General features: G+C 36.8%; 1 protein-coding gene across 1 annotated transcript; it reads right to left on the reverse strand.

Annotated features, from left to right (window-relative positions):
* Nucleotides 1-950: 950 nt before the first annotated feature.
* LOC143652138 (uncharacterized) lies at nucleotides 951-3644 on the reverse strand. The gene has a single exon (XM_077123414.1). It carries the CDS (start codon nucleotides 2469-2471, stop codon nucleotides 1593-1595), a length of 879 nt encoding a protein of 292 aa, XP_076979529.1. The 5' UTR covers nucleotides 2472-3644; the 3' UTR covers nucleotides 951-1592.
* Nucleotides 3645-16643: the final 12999 nt, after the last annotated feature.

Below are 16643 nucleotides of genomic sequence, written 5' to 3' on the forward strand. Positions count from 1 at the left end.
ATAAAATTCCATAAAACTCTGAACCATGACTGGGAGTCATCATGAATTAGTATTCATTACTTCATTTAAGGCAGTGAGTGGGTCTTGAACTGTGGCTATAAACAAAAACAAAGCAAAACATGGAATTTATTGGTCCAACCATGTTCCCTATCATCTTGAGGCAGCAGAATTGATAAAACAGTGGACTGGCCTTTTTTTTTTTTGAGTGTGTCATTTTAATTTTAATAAAATAGATAATTTCAAATTACACAGAGAACAAATCCATCCACTCGCCACTGATAAAATTTTAGAAATATTTTCTATAAAAAGTTTAGTATTTGATTGGAATGAACCCATTTTGATAGTTTCTAAAGGTAGAGTTTTCCCATCCCTATCCCTATTACTGAGAAATTTAAAAAATAAAGAAAGGTACAAAAAAATAAGACAAGATTTCCATATACCACAATCCAGAACTAATCAATATCTTGTTATATTCACTTGCAGTCTTTTTTTAACAGAAATGGTTATTTATATATAAAGCTGCAATCCCCTTTTACCAATCCCCACCCTACCTCCCACATTCATTCCTTTCCTCCACTCTTCACAGCCAATCACTATCAAGAGTTTGGTGTGTTTTCCTTGCAATTCTTTTCAGAAATATTTACATATAATAGGCATCCATTGCCAATATATACTACAGAATTATATGAGAGAAATCTTTATTCAAATTTACAAAGATTTCATTGTACTATATATGCATCATTGTACAACTTGATTCTTCCCTCTCAACATGATTTTTGAGATCTTTCTGTTAATGCATGTTGCATTTTACATAGTATTCCACCATTAAGAATTTTCCATTAAGAATTTTCCATTTTGTTCCTGATGGGCATTTATGTTGTCATCAATTTTTGACTATGACAAATCATGCCACAGCAAGTATCCTCTTGGTACATATTTCTTAGTATATGCACTTAAGAGAATTGCTAGGTATTTTTAAAATTTAAGAAATGCTCTCCTGTTCTCAAGATGACTTAAGAATATAGCTTTTTCCTATTACTGTTTTATCCCTTTGCATTTCATTTTGTATATGGTTTATCCCCTCCTTACACAACAAATACCTCCAAATTATTTTTAAATAGTCCCATTATTTCATCACTTCTTGATGCCATTTCTATCATATTCCAAATTCTAATAAGTGTGTAAGTCTGTTCCTGGGCTCACTTCTGCTACATCAATACCACAGGAGTTTTATACTATTTGTATGTATGATATCTAGTACTGTCTCTTGCTTTCCAACACCTATAACTTGGTCAGCATCTCCAGATCTATGATAGCAATGATGACAGCAGGTATCTGGTTCTTCTCCCCAATTTTAGTGGGAATGCTTCTTAAGTTTCAGCATTACCTTTGCGGTAGGTTTTTTGTTGGCCACAGGCTTTATATTATATGAATGTCTGTCCTGTCAACATTTAATTTCTGGTATCCCTTAAGTTTTTAGTTTTTGTTTCCCTCATCCATGCTGCTGCTTTAGAACAATTATTTCTAATGTCCTATGAAATTTAAATTCCTGATAAAAAAAACTTCACATCTTCAAGGTATTATTATGGTTTTTAATGAGTATGAATTTTCTGGTGTCTAATGTGGTGTGATTTCTGGCTGAAAGCTTTCCCATATTCACTGCATTGATAAGGCTTCTTACCTGTGTGTATTCTCAAATGTAGAGCAAGAGTTGAAAACTGAGAGAAGGCTTTCCCACATTCATTACAACCATAGGGCTTCTCACCTGTATGGCTTCTCACATGCACAGTAAGGAATGAGCTTTGAGAGAAGGCTTTTCCACATACATTGCATTCATAAGGTTTATCACCCGAATGAATTCTCACATGTACGATAAGTGATGTTCGTTGAGAGAAGGCTTTTCCACATTCATTACATTCATAAGGTTTCTCTCCAGTGTGGATGTTTTGATGTTTTATGAGGTACTTCTTCTGGCCAAAAGCTGTGCCACATTCACTACATTTAAAGGGTTTCTCTCCAATATGAATTTTCTCATGCTCAGTAAGGTTTGATTTGCCACTGAAGGTTTTCCCACACTCCTTACATACAAAGGGCTTCTCTCCCGTGTGAGTTCTCTGGTGTCTAATGAGGTTTGACTTCTGTATGAAAGCTTTTCCACAATCCTTACACTCAAATGGTTTCTCACCTGTGTGAATCTTCTGATGGGTAAGAAGGTTTTCCTTCTGGCTGAATGATTTTCCACACTCATTGCATTCAAAAAGCTTCTCTCCAGTATGAGTGTTTTGATGTTTAATAACATACTGCTTTTGGCTGAAGGCTTTTCCACATTCATTACATTCAAAAGGTTTCTCTCTAGTGTGAAAATGTTCATGCTCAGTGAGGTTTGATTTGTGACTGAAGACTTTCCCACATACCTTACAGGCAAAGGGGTTTCCCCCACTATAAATTCTCTGCTGACTGTGGTTTGACATCTGAATGGAAGCTTACCCACATTCACAAGGTTTCTCTCCAGTATGAATTTTTTGATGAATGAGGCTTTACTTTTGACTTAACATTTTTCCACATTTCTTACATTTATATGGCTTTCATCGTGTTGCCTTTCAAACGTAGAGTAAGAAATGAGATTCCAGAGAAAACTTTATCATATTCAGTATATTCAAAGGTTTCTTTCCTGTATAAATTTTCTAACGTTCAATGAAGTTTTGTTACATTCACGGATTTCTCTCCAGTATGAATTTTCTTCTGCTCAATGAGATTTGTCATCTAGCTAAAGGCATTTCAATATTCCTTAGAAGCACAGGATTTCTCTCCAGCATGACTTCTACATTTAATGAAATATGACATGTAAATGAAAGAAGTTTCCCCAAATTCAGTAAATTCATATGGTGTCTCTCCAGTATGAATGCTCTGTTATCAGTGGGGTTCAAATTTTCAAACACAGGACATTTTCACACTGATCTGCACTTTATGGGGATTACTATCACAAGGGGTAAGCTGTGGCAGAAGGAATTAACAAACTGTTGATTCTTCCCCAAGCAGCTTCTTTCATGATGATATAAGTCTAAATCGCATTTCAAATGCTTACTGGGTGAGTTCAAAAAAGGGCTGTCTTAAAAAAACAAGTTCTGAGGTCAGAGGAAATATTTTTCCAATTTTCTTATTTTCATTGCCTTTCTCCCCAGTCTGTTCTTTACTGGAGATGGATGCAACTTGTTCCTCAAGTCTTGTAGCCTCTCTATCTTCTTAGGCTTCTTCTGGACAGACTTTCTTTTCACTTCTTTCTCCACCATCCAGGTTGTCTTTCTGCTTCAATGGAGGATCACACAGAGTTTGGTCACTTTATAACCTGCTTCTATTGCCCGCAACGCCGCTTTTCGGGTTTTGGACTCATTTCCGGTAAGCCCTTGCTCGTCTCCCTGTTTCCCCATGCGAATTTGGCTGCTTCTTCCTAGTGATTATGATACCTCTCGGGATGAGGAGACGTTCCCTGGAGGAAGATCACCTCACGCCTGGTAGGAAGTTTAAAGTGGAAACTCCCTCTCCTAAGCCTCCCAGGGCGCAAAGTTAAACGGGCCCAGGTCAGACTCAGAGGAGAGAGAACTCCATCTTGTCTCTGGCTGGTCTGAGTCTGGACTGCCGGACTGGCCTTTTGAAGATTCAATTCCAGGGCTAACTGGGTGCCAATTCCTTACAGGGCTGGGGCAGTGTTCTCTGGAAAGCTGTACATGCTCTAAATCACAACGCACTCTATATTAGTTTGAAAGCTGCCAGAATGCAGCATACCAGAAATAGAATGGCTCTTATAAAGGGAATTTAATAAGTTACAAGTTTGCAGTTTTAAAGAGGTGAAAGTGTTCAACTTAAGGCACCAACAAAGAGGTTACCTTCGCTCAAGAAAGGCCAATGAGTCTAGAACACCTCTGTCAGCTGGGAAGTCACGTGGCTGGCAGTTGCTGGTCCCTCGTTCCAGGGCTCCACTGCTTTCAGCCTCTTTTCCTATGGGGGTACCTCACTTTGCTTGTCTGGGGCTGGCTTTCATCTTTTGGTTTCTCTTGGCTGTCTCTAGGTCCTGGCTTGCTTAACATCTCACGGCAACATCTGCTAGGCTCCATTCTGTGTTAGCTTTCTGTTGGCTGTCGTTTCTGTAGGCTCTGAAGCATCTGTTGTTTCTGGCACGCTCCAAAATGTTTCCTCTTTTAAAGGATTCCAATAAACTTAATTTAAGACCCACCTGGAATGGGTAGAGTCACATCTCCATCTAATCAAAGGCCAGACCCACAATTGGGTGTGCCACATCTCTGAGGAGATAATCTATAATCAAAGGTTTTCAACCTATAGTATTGAATCATGATCAAAAGAAGTGTGGTTACTTCCACAAAATTGGGATCAGGTTATATTAAAACTTGGCTTTCTGGGGGTACATAATACTTTCAAACTGGGACATACTCCAAGGTGCTATTTCTCCAAATAGCCAGAATTCATGGGTCCAGGAATCAAGGGGTGGGAATCAAAGTGGCACCACTCACTTTGGGTAGATCCACAGGAAAAATCTATGCTTCCTATCCCTGCAAACTTAAGTTTAGCTGCTCTACAGGTCTTTGTTCCAAAAGGAAGAGTGCTTCCACGAGATACAACCATGCTTCCACTGAACTGGAAGTTAAGATTGCTATCCAGACACTTTGGGCTCTTCATGCTTCTGAATCAACAGGTAAAGAAGAAAATTATTGTACTGGTTGAGGTGTATTGGTCCTGGTTATCCAGGGTAAATAGGACTGCCACTAAACAATGGAAGGATAGAAAAATTTGCCTAAGAAGATCCCTTAGGGCATCTCTTAGTACTACCATTCCCTGTTATTAAAGTCAATGGGAAATTGTAACAACCCAATCAAGGCAGGAAATTGACCTGGACTAATGGCTCAAAAACTTTAAGAAAAAGAGTTTGGGTCACTCCACTAAGCAAAGAACCACAGCCAGCTGAAATGCTTGCTGAGGATAAAAGGAATATGGAATGGATAGTGGAAGAAGTAGTTACAAGAGCTGCAATTATGTGACCAGTAACAGAAATGAGGACTGTAGTGGTTCTGAATGTTTCTTCCTTGTTTTGCTATGAATATATTTGTATATATACAGAAAGCAAATACCTTTGTTTTCTTCCCTATCTTATCCCCTTATATAACATAATTTGTATTAATTTTATACCGTAGTACTTAAGAGTGACTGTTACTCAAGGACTGACATCTTCTGGGAAAAGAGTTATGTGTTTCTGATTGTCACAGAACAGGTGAGTATTGTTAGGTGTTCTAGTTTGCTAGCTGCCTGAATGCAACACACCTGAGATGGATTGGCTTTTACTAAAAGGGGATTTATTTTGTTGGTTCTTCAGAGGAAAGGCAGCTAACTTTCCACTGAGGTTCTTTCTTACGTGGAAAGCACAAGATGGTCTCTGCTGGTCTTCTCTCCAGGCCCCTGGGTTCCAACCACTTTCCCCGGGGTGACTTCTTTCTGCATCTCCAAAGGCCTGGGCTGAGCTGCTAGTGCTGAGATGAGGAATGCCGAGCTGCTTTGAGCTGCTTAGCAGTGCTACGTTGCAATCTCTCATTTAAGCACCAGCCAATTAAGTCAAACGTCACTCATTGCAGCAGACACGCCTCCTAGCTGACTGCAGATGTAATTGGCAACAGATGAGGTTCACGTACCCTTGGCTTATGTCTGCAGCAACAAGACTAGGTATGCTCACCTGGCCAAGTTGACAACTGAATCTAACTAACACATTAGGTAAAAAATTTGACTGTCATTGTTTTTATTTGGAGATTAGATACGCTATCAGGAGATGTGAATGAGTGCCAAGTTGACAATGGGTGAACTGTGATGGTTAAGTTCATGTGTCAACTTGGCTAGGTAATCGTCTTCAGTTGTGTGGTCAAGCAAGCACTGGCCTGATTGTTACTATGAGACTATTTCATAGATTTAAATCATGTAAGTTGATTGCATCTATAGATGATGCAATCTATAGATGATGCAAACCAAGAAAGGAGATTGCCTTCAACAATGAGAAATGTCATCCAATCAGCTGAAGGCCTTAAAAGGAGAAATGATTATTTCAGCAGTCAGAAGGAAGAATTCCCATCTCTACTTCAACCAGTCAGCTTCACCAAGGGAATTCATTGAAAACCTTCATCAGAGTTTCCAGCTTGTACTCTGCTCTACGGAATTTGGACTTGCCTGTCCCCAGTCATGAGAGCCTATTCCTACAATAATTTTTACTTATTTTCCCATAATCTCATAATATATATGTGTATATATATTCCATTGGTTCTGTTTCCCTGGAGAAGCCTGACTATTACAGTCTTCAAATTACTTATTAGCAGTTTTTTTTTAAAGTGGTTTTATTCACACATCATACAGTCCCTCCAACTGTATAATCAATGGCTCTGAGTATAAATACAGAGTTGTGCTTTCATCACCACAATCAATTTTACAATATTTTCACTGCTCCAAAAAGGAAAACCCCATCCCCTTATATCCTTGTATTATTGATACTTTAGTATTGGTATGGTACCTTTGTTACAATTGATGGAAGGATATTAAAATATTACTGTTAACTATAGACTGTAGTTTGCATTAAGTGTATTTTTCCCATATACCATCTTATTATTAACATATTGTAATGCTGATATCTATTTATTCTAGATCATGGAAGAATATTCTTATTTTTGTAGTATTAACCACTTTCATCATCCACAACAGGGTTCATTCACTATGTTATGCAGTCCCATGTATTATTCTCTAGCTTTATTTCTGGTGGCATACGACCCTTTTAACCACAATCACACAATCACACACATGACTCAGCGCTGTTAATTACGCTCACCATAATCTGCTACCATCACCTCTATCCAGTTCCAAACAATCGTTATTAAAAATTATGCACAAGTTAAGCATCATTCTCCACCCTCATTCTATCTTCTATCTGTATTCTAGATATTAACTCCATGAGTTTGCTCATTATATTTAGTTCATATTAGTGAGATCATATAATATTTTTCCTTTTCTGTCTGACTTTTTTCACTCTATGTCAACAAGGTTCATCCATGTCACATGCCTCAAGGACTTCATTTTTTCTTATAGCTGAATAATATTCCATCATATGTATATATATCACATTTTGTTTATCCATTCATCAGTAGACGGACATTTGGGTTGTTTCCGTCTTTTGGCAATTGGAATAATGCTACTATGAATATCAGTGTACAATGTGTTCATGTCCCTTCTTTCAGTTTTTCTGAGTATATGCCTTGTAGCAGGATTGCCAGATCATACTTAGTTCTATAGTTACATACATAGTTCCATACTTAGCTTCCTGAGGAAGTGCCAAACTATCTTCCACAGTAGTTGTACCATTTTACATACCCATCAGCAGTGAATAAGTGTTCCTATTTCTCCATATCCTCTCTAACACCTATAGTTTCCTGTTTTTCTAATAGCTGCCATTCTAGTAGGTGTGAAGTGATATCTCACTGTGGTCTTGATTTGCATTTCCTTAATAGCTAGTGATGTTGAACATCTTTTCATGTGCTTTTTAGTTAATTTTATTTCCTCATTGGAAAAAGGTCTATTCAAGTATTTTGCCCATTTTGTAAATGGGTTATTTGTCTTTTTATTGCTGAATTGTAGGATTTCTTTGTATATTCTGGATATCAAACCCTTTTTAGATAGAAACAGAATCAGAAGATATCCATAGATATAAAATTTATAAAAGGGTCTCATGTAACCGTGGGAATGTAGAGTTCAAGGTCTGTAGGGCAGGCTGCAAGCTAGCTAGTAACTCTGATGAAGATCTGCAATGAACTCTCAGGAGAGGCTAGCTGGGCAACCGTGGGAATGGAAGAGTCCAAAATCTGTAGGGCAGGCTGTGAAGCTGACAATTCTGATGAAAGGTTTGGACAAACTCCAAAGGAGAGGCCCACTGGCTGAAGCAGGAAGGAAGGACTCTCTTCTGAATCCTCCTTAAAAGACTTCCAGTGATTAGATTATGTGTTACTTATTGCAGAAGATACTCCCCTTATCTGACTACAAACACAATCAGCTGTGGATGCAGCTGACATAATCATGATTTAAGTCCATGAAATGACCTCATGGCAAAAGACAGGCCAGTTCTTGCCTGACCAGACCACTGGGTACCACCACCTGGCCAAGTTGATACATGAACCTGGCCATAACAGGTAGTTTCCAAATATTTTCTCCTAGTGAGTACACCACCTTTTCATCTTTTTGACAAAGTTCTTTGAAGCACAAAAGTATTAAATTTTGAGGTGGTCCCACTTATCTATTTTTTTCTTTCATTGCTTATGCTTTGACTGTAAAGTTTAGAAAACACCACCTATCACAACATCTTGAAGATGCTTCCCTAAGTGTTCTTTTAGGAGTTTTATGGTCCTAGCTCATATATTTAGATCTTTGTTCCATTTGGAGTTAATTTTTGAGATAGAGGTCCTCTTTCATTCTTTTGCATATGGATAGTCAGTTCTTCCAGCACTACTTGTTGAAAAGACTGTCCTGTCCCAATTGAGTAGACTTAGCAGTCTTGTCAGAAATCAAGTAACCATAAATGTGTGGATCTATTTCTGAACTCTCGATTCCACTGATCAGCTGTTTTGACCAACATAGATCTGTAATTTGCTTTAAAGTCAGGAAGTGTGAGTACTCCAACTTTGCTCTTCTTTTTCAAGATGTTTCTGGCTATTCGGAGCCCTGTACCCTTTACCATTGGGCATTAGGTTAACTGTGGGTTTTCCATATATGTTTTATCATGTCAAGGAAGTTTCCTTCTATTCCTATCTTTTGAAGTGTTTTTATCAAGAAAGGATGCTGAAAGTCCCCTTCGGAGACTGGGGAGAAAGAAGGAAATATTAAACTTCCCTATCTGGGGAATTCCTGATATTCTCATAAGCAGTGGGGACAACCAATTCAATAGGCTGAGCCCTCAATCTTGGGGCTTGCCCCTGTGAAACTTATTCCTGCAAAGAAGAGGTCGACATAATTATGCCTAAGTCACCCCCAGAGAACCTCTTTTGTTTAGGTGTTGTCTCTCTCTCTAAGCCAACTCAGCAAGTGAACTCATTGTCCTCTCCTCTCCAGGAGTGTATCTCCCTGGTTAACATGGGACATAACTCCCAGGATAAACCGGGACCCAGCATCATGGGATTGAGAGGGCCTGCTTGACCAAAAGGGGGAAGAGAGAAAGGAGACAAAATAACGTTTCAGTGGCTGAGAGATTTCAAAAAGAGTTGAGAGGTTATCCTGAAGGTGATTCTTATACATTATATAGATATCACTTTTTAGTTTATGGTATATTGGAGTATCTAGAAGGAAGTACCTGAAATTGTTGAACTGTATTCCAGTAGCCTTGATTCTTGAAGACGACTATGTAACTATGTACCTTTTAGCATGCGACTGTGATGTGAAAAACTGTGGCTGATGCTCCCTTCATTAAGGTATGAACAGAAGAGTAAAAAAATAAGGACAATAAATAAATAAAAAATGATGGGGGTGGGTAAGGGGTGAAAAAAAATTGGGTAGATTGCAATACCCAATTTTCAATGAGAGGGAAGGGGTAAGGGGTAGGGAATATATGTTTTTAAAATTCTTTCCTTTTTATTTCTTTTCTGAAGTGATGCAAATGTCCTAAAAAATGATAATGGTGATGAATGAGGCACAAAGTGTATACTTTGGATGGACTGTATGGTGCATGAGGATATCCCAATAAAAATATTTAAAAATAAATAAAAAATAAAGGATGCTGGGTTTTGTCAAATACCTTTTCTGCATCAATTGAGATGATCATGTGGATTTTCCCTTTCAGTTTGTTAATTTGGTGCATTACATTTAATTCATTTTCTTGTATGAAACCACCCTTGCATACCTGGAATAAAGCTCACTTCATCATGGGGTATAATTCTTTTAATGTACTGTTGGATATGATTTTCAAGTATTTTGTGGTGGATTTTTGCATTTATATTCATTAGAGATTGGCCTTTAGTTTCCTTTTCTTGTATCTTTCTCAGGCTCTGGTACTAGAGATGATGTTGGCTTCATAGAATGAGTTAGGTAGTGTTCCCGTTTCAATTTTTTGGAAGAGTGTGAGCAGATTTGGTATTATTCTTCTTGCAACGATTGGTAAAATTCATCTATGAAGTTATCTGGTCGTGGACTTTTCTTTGTGGGAGGTTTGTTTTAGTACTTTTTTTTTAATTGTGAAAAATAACATATATTTAAAAAATACATTTCAAAGCACACTGCAACAATTAGTTATGGAATAGACTTCAGAGTTTAGTATGGGTTCCACAATTGTAGGTTTTTCCTTCTAGTTGCTCCAAGACAGTGGAGACTAAAAAAACATCAATATAGTAATTCAGCAATCATACTCATTTGTTAAATCCTATCTTCTCTGTTATAACTCCACCTTCTCCTTTGATCTTTCTCCCACCTTCTCTCTCTTTGATCTTTAGATACCCTAAAGGGGTATCTGGGCTATGCCCATTCTAGCTTTTTCATGTTGGAAAGGGCTGTCGGTAGCATAGAATAGGGGGATGGAACTAGCGGATGTTCTGGAGAAGCTGGCCGTTCTGGGTTTCAGGACTTGTTTTACCTAAGAACCATCTTGAGATTGTTAGGTTTCTGGAAAATAATCATAGTGCATGGAAATTTTGTAGAATCTCAGACAGAGCCCTAGATGTTCTTTAGGGTTGGCAGGAATGGTTTTGGTTGAGGTTTGACAAACCATGGTAAATAGCAATATGTAGCTGAAGCCTGCATAAGAGTACACTTCAGAATAGCCTCTAGACTCTATTTGAACTCTCTCAGCCACTGATACCTTATTTTGTTACAATTCTACCCCTCACCCCACTTTGGACAGGAAGGCATTGCTGATCCCAAAGTGCCAGGGCCAGGCTCATCCCTGGGAGTCATATCCCATGTTGCCAGGGATGTCATGACCCATGTTGGGGAAGGGTAATGATTTTACTTGCAGAATTGGGCTTAGAGGCCACATATGAACAACAAAAGAGGTCCTCTGGAAGTAACTCCTAGGCATAACCATAAGTAGGCTTAGCATCTCTGCTACAAAAATAAGCTTCACAATAGCAAGCCTCAAGATCAAGGGCTTGGCCTACTGACTTGGGAGTCCCTAATGTTTGAGACAGTATCAGAGGTTTCTATGAGAAGTTTATGATGACTGATTCAATCTTTTTACTTGTAATTGGTTGTTGAGATCTTCTACTTCTTCTCAAGTCAGTGTAGTTTGTCCATGTGTTTCTAGGAAATTGTCGATGTAATCTAAGTTGGCTAGTTTGTTGACATACAGTTATTCATAGTACCCTTTTATGATCGTTTTATTTCTATTGGGTCCATGGTAATGACCCCCTTCTCATTTCTGATTTTATTTGCATCTTTTTGTCTTTGTCAGTCTAGCTAAGGATTTCTCAATTTTATTGATCTTCTTAAAAACCAACTTTATAAATGCCATCTATTGCTTTTTGTTTTCTATTTCATTTATTTCTGCTCTAATCTTTGTTCTTTCTTTCTGCTTGTTTTGGAATAGTTTGCTGTTGTTTCTCTAGTTTCTCCAGATATTCAGTTAGGTCTTTGATTTTAGCTCTTCCTTTCTTCTAATGTAGGTGTATAGTGCTATAAATTTCCCTTTCAGCACTGCCTTCACTGCATCCCATACGTTTTGATATGTTGTGTCCTCGTTTTCATTTGTCTCAAGATGATTGTTATTGCAAGTTCTTTTCTGACCCACCGATTGCTTAAGAGCATGTTGTTTAGCCTCAACATATTTATGAGTTTCCCAGCTGTTACTGATTTTCAGCTTTATTCCATTATGATCAGAGAAAGTACAGTATATAATTTCAGCATTTTAAAGTTTATTAAGAACTGTTTTGTGCCCCAGCATGTGATCTATACTGGAGAATGTTCTGTGAGCACTTGAGAAGAATGTATATCCTGATTTTTTTCTATATATGTCTATTAGTTCTAGTTCATTTATCATGTTGTTTAGGTTTTTTGTTTCCATATTAATCCTGTTTAGATGTTATAGCTATTGAAGAGAGTGGTGTGTTGAAGTCTCCTACTATTATCGTATAGACTTCTAATACGCCCTTCATTTTGCCAGTATTTGCCTGATATACTTTGGGGTACCTTGATGAGGTGCTCAGATATTTATAATTTTTGTTTCCTCTTGGTGAATTGCCACTTTTATTAATTTATAATGTCTTTCTTTGTCTGCTATAACATTTTTTCTTCCCAATTAAAGTCTGTTTTCTCTGATATTGTATAACCACCACAGGGTTTGTTTTGTTTTGTTACTGTTACTGCTTGTGTGGAATATCTTTTCCATCTTTTATTTATTTAAAAAATTTTTTTTTGCTTACCAGACAAGGAAACCTGAGACTGAGGCTTTTCCATCTTTTCAGTTTCAACCTATTTGTATCTTTAGGTCTAAATGAGTCTCTTGTAAACAGCATATAAATGGGTCATATTTTTAAAATCCATTTTGCTAATCTGTGTCTTTTTTTTTTTTATTAATTAAAAAAAATTAACTAACACAACATTAGAAATCAATCCATTCTACATATGCAATCAGTAATTCTTAATATCATCACATAGGTGTATGGTCATCATTTCTCAGTACATATGCATCGATTTAGAGAGAGAAATAGCACAACAACAGAAAGAGAAATAAAGTGATAACACAGAGAAAACACAAATAAAAATAAAAAGTACAAAAATATATAAGAAAAAGAAAAAAAAAACAAAAAAAAACTATAGATCACATGCAGCTTCATTCAGCGTTCCAACATAATTACGTTACAGTTAGGCAGTATTGTGCTGACCATTTTTTTTTTTTAGACATCATACCATTCTACATATGCAATCAGTAATTCTTAACATCATCACATAGATGCATGATCATCGTTTCTTAGTACATTTGCATCGGTTTAGAAGAACTAGCAGTATAACAGAAAAAAATATAGAATGTTAATATAGAGAAAAAAAGATAAAAGTAATAATAATAAGAACAAAACAAACAAAACAAAACAAAACAAGAACCTATCGCTCGGATGCAGCTTCGTTCAGTATTTTAACATGATTACTTTACAATTAGGTATTATTGTGCTGTCCATTTTTGAGTTTTTGTATCTAGTCCTATTGCACAGTCTGTATTCCATCAGCTCCAATTACCCATTATCTTACCCTGTTTCTAGCTCCTGTTGAACTCTGTTACCAATGACATATTCCAAGTTTATTCTCGAGTGTCAATTCACATCATTGGGACCATACAGTATTTGTCTTTTAGTTTTTGGCTAGACTCACTCAGCATAATGTTCTCTAGGTCCATCCATGTTATTACATGCTTCATAAGTTTATCCTGCCTTAAAGCTGCATAATATTCCATCGTATGTATATACCACAGTTTGTTTAGCCACTCGTCTGTTGATGGACATTTTGGCTGTTTCCATCTCTTTGCAATTGTAAATAACGCTGCTATAAACATTGGTGTGCAAATGTTTGTTTGAGTTATTGCCCTTAATTCCTTTGAGTAGATTCCCAGCAATGGTATTGCTGGGTCGTATGGCAATTCTATATTCAGCTTTTTTTTTTTTTTTTTTTTTTATTAATTAAAAAAAGAATTAACAAAACAATTAGAAATCATTCCAATCTACATATACAATCAGTAATTCTTAATAACATCACATAGTTGCATATTCATCATTTCTTAGTACATTTGCATCGATTTAGAAAAAGAAATAAAAAGACAACAGAATAAGAATTAAAACAATAATAGAAAGAAAAAAAACAAAAAAAACAAAAACAAAAAACCTATACCTCACATGCAGCTTCATTCAGTGTTTTAACATAATTGCATTACAATAGGGCAGTATTGTGCTGTCCATTTCTGAGTTTCCACATCCAGTCCCGTTGTACAGTCTGTATCCCTTCATCTCCAATTATCCCTTCTCTTTTTTCTTTTTTTTTTAATTAACGGAAAAAAAGAAATTAACCCAACATTTAGAGATCATACCATTCTACATATGCAATCATTAATTCTTAACATCATCACATAGATGCATGATCATCATTTCTTAGTACATTTGCATTGGTTTAGAAGAACTAGCAACATAACCGAAAAAGATATAGAATGTTAATATAGAGAAAAAAATAGAAGTAATAATAGTAAAATCAAAACAAAACAACACAAAACAAAACAAAAACCTATAGCTCAGATGCAGCTTCATTCAGTGTTTTAACATGATTACTTTACAATTAGGTATTATTGTGCTGTCCATTTTTGAGTTTTTGTATCTAGTCCTGTTGCACAGTCTGTATCCCTTCAGCTTCAATTACCCATTGTCTTACCCTGTTTCTAACTCCTGCTGAACTCTGTTACCAATGACATATTTCAAGTTTATTCTCGAATGTCCGTTCACATCAGTGGGACCATACAGTATTTGTCCTTTAGTTTTTGGCTGGATTCACTCAGCATAATATTCTCTAGGTCCATCCATGTTATTACATGGTTCATAAGTTTATCTTGTCTTAAAGCTGCATAATATTCCATCGTATGTATATACCACAGTTTGTTTAGCCACTCTTCTGTTGATGGAGATTTTGGCTGTTTCCATCTCTTTGCAATTGTAAATAATGCTGCTATAAACATTGGTGTGCAAATGTCCGTTTGTGTCTTTGCCCTTAAGTCCTTTGAGTATATATTCAGCTTTTTGAGGAACCGCCAAACTGTTTTCCACAGTGGTTGCACCATTTGGCATTCCCACCAACAGTGGATAAGTGTGCCTCTTTCACCGCATCCTCTCCAGCACTTGTCATTTTCTGTTTTGTTGATAATGGCCATTCTGGTGGGTGTGAGATGATATCTCATTGTGGTTTTGATTTGCATTTCTCTAATGGCCAGGGACATTGAGCATCTCTTCATGTGTCTTTTGGCCATTTGTATTTCCTCCTCTGAGAGGTGTCTATTCAAGTCTTTTTCCCATTTTGTAATTGGGTTGGCTATCTTTTTGTTGTTGAGTTGAACAATCTCATTATAAATTCTGGATACTAGACCTTTATCTGATATGTCGTTTCCAAATATTGATTCCCATTGTGTAGGCCGTCTTTCTACTTTCTTGATGAAGTTCTTTGATGCACAAAAGTGTTTAATTTTGAGGAGTTCCCATTTATTTATTTCCTTCTTCAGTGCTCTTGCTTTAGGTGTAAGGTCCATAAAACCGCCTCCAATTGTAAGATTCATAAGATATCTCCCGACATTTTCCTCTAACTGTTCTATGGTCTTAGACCTAATGTTTAGATCTTTGATCCATTTTGAGTTAACTTTTGTGTAGGGTGTGAGATATGGGTCTTCTTTCATTCTTTTGCATATGGATATCCAGTTCTCTAGGCACCATTTATTGAAGAGACTGTTCTGTCCCAGGTGAGTTGGCTTGACTGCCTTATCAAAGATCAAATGTCCATAGATGAGAGAGTCTATATCTGAGCACTCTATTCGATTCCATTGGTCGATATATCTATCTTTATGCCAATACCATGCTGTTTTGACCACTGTGGCTTCATAATATGCCTTAAAGTCAGGCAGTGCAAGACCTCCAGCTTCGTTTTTTTTCCTCAAGATGTTTTTAGCAATTCGGGGCACCCTGCCCTTCCAGATAAATTTGCTTATTGGTTTTTCTATTTCTGAAAAATACGTTGTTGGGATTTTGATTGGTATTGCATTGAATCTGTAAATCAATTTAGGTAGGATTGACATCTTAACTGTATTTAGTCTTCCAATGCATGAACACGGTATGCCCTTCCATCTGTTTAGGTCTTCTGTGATTTCTTTTAGCAGTTTTTTGTAGTTTTCTTTATATAGGTTTTTTGTCTCTTTAGTTAAATTTATTCCTAGGTATTTTATTCTTTTAGTTGCAATTGTAAATGGGATTTGTTTCTTGATTTCCCCCTCCGCTTGCTCATTGCTAGTGTATAGAAATGCTACAGATTTTTGAATGTTGATCTTGTAACCTGCTACTTTGCTGTACTCATTTATTAGCTCTAGTAGTTTTGTTGTGGATTTTTCAGGGTTTTCGACGTATAGTATCATATCATCTGCAAACAGTGATAGTTTTACTTCTTCCTTTCCAATTTTGATGCCTTGTATTTCTTTTTCTTGTCTAATTGCTCTGGCTAGAACCTCCAACACAATGTTGAATAATAGTGGTGATAGTGGACATCCTTGTCTTGTTCCTGATCTTAGGGGGAACGTTTTCAATTTTTCCCCATTAAGGATGATATTAGCTGTGGGTTTTTCATATATTCCCTCTATCATTTTAAGGAAGTTCCCTTGTATTCCTATCCTTTGAAGTGTTTTCAACAGGAAAGGATGTTGAATCTTGTCAAATGCCTTCTCTGCATCAATTGAGATGATCATGTGATTTTTCTGCTTTGATTTGTTGATATGGTGTATTACATTAATTGATTTTCTTATGTTGAACCATCCTTGCATACCTGGGATGAATCCTACTTGGTCATGATGAATAATTCTTTTAATGTGTTGTTGGATACGATTTGCTAGAATTTTATTGAGGATT

The sequence above is a fragment of the Tamandua tetradactyla genome, chromosome 12 (genome assembly GCF_023851605.1).
Source record: "Tamandua tetradactyla isolate mTamTet1 chromosome 12, mTamTet1.pri, whole genome shotgun sequence".
Classification (NCBI taxonomy): Eukaryota; Metazoa; Chordata; class Mammalia; order Pilosa; family Myrmecophagidae; genus Tamandua; species Tamandua tetradactyla.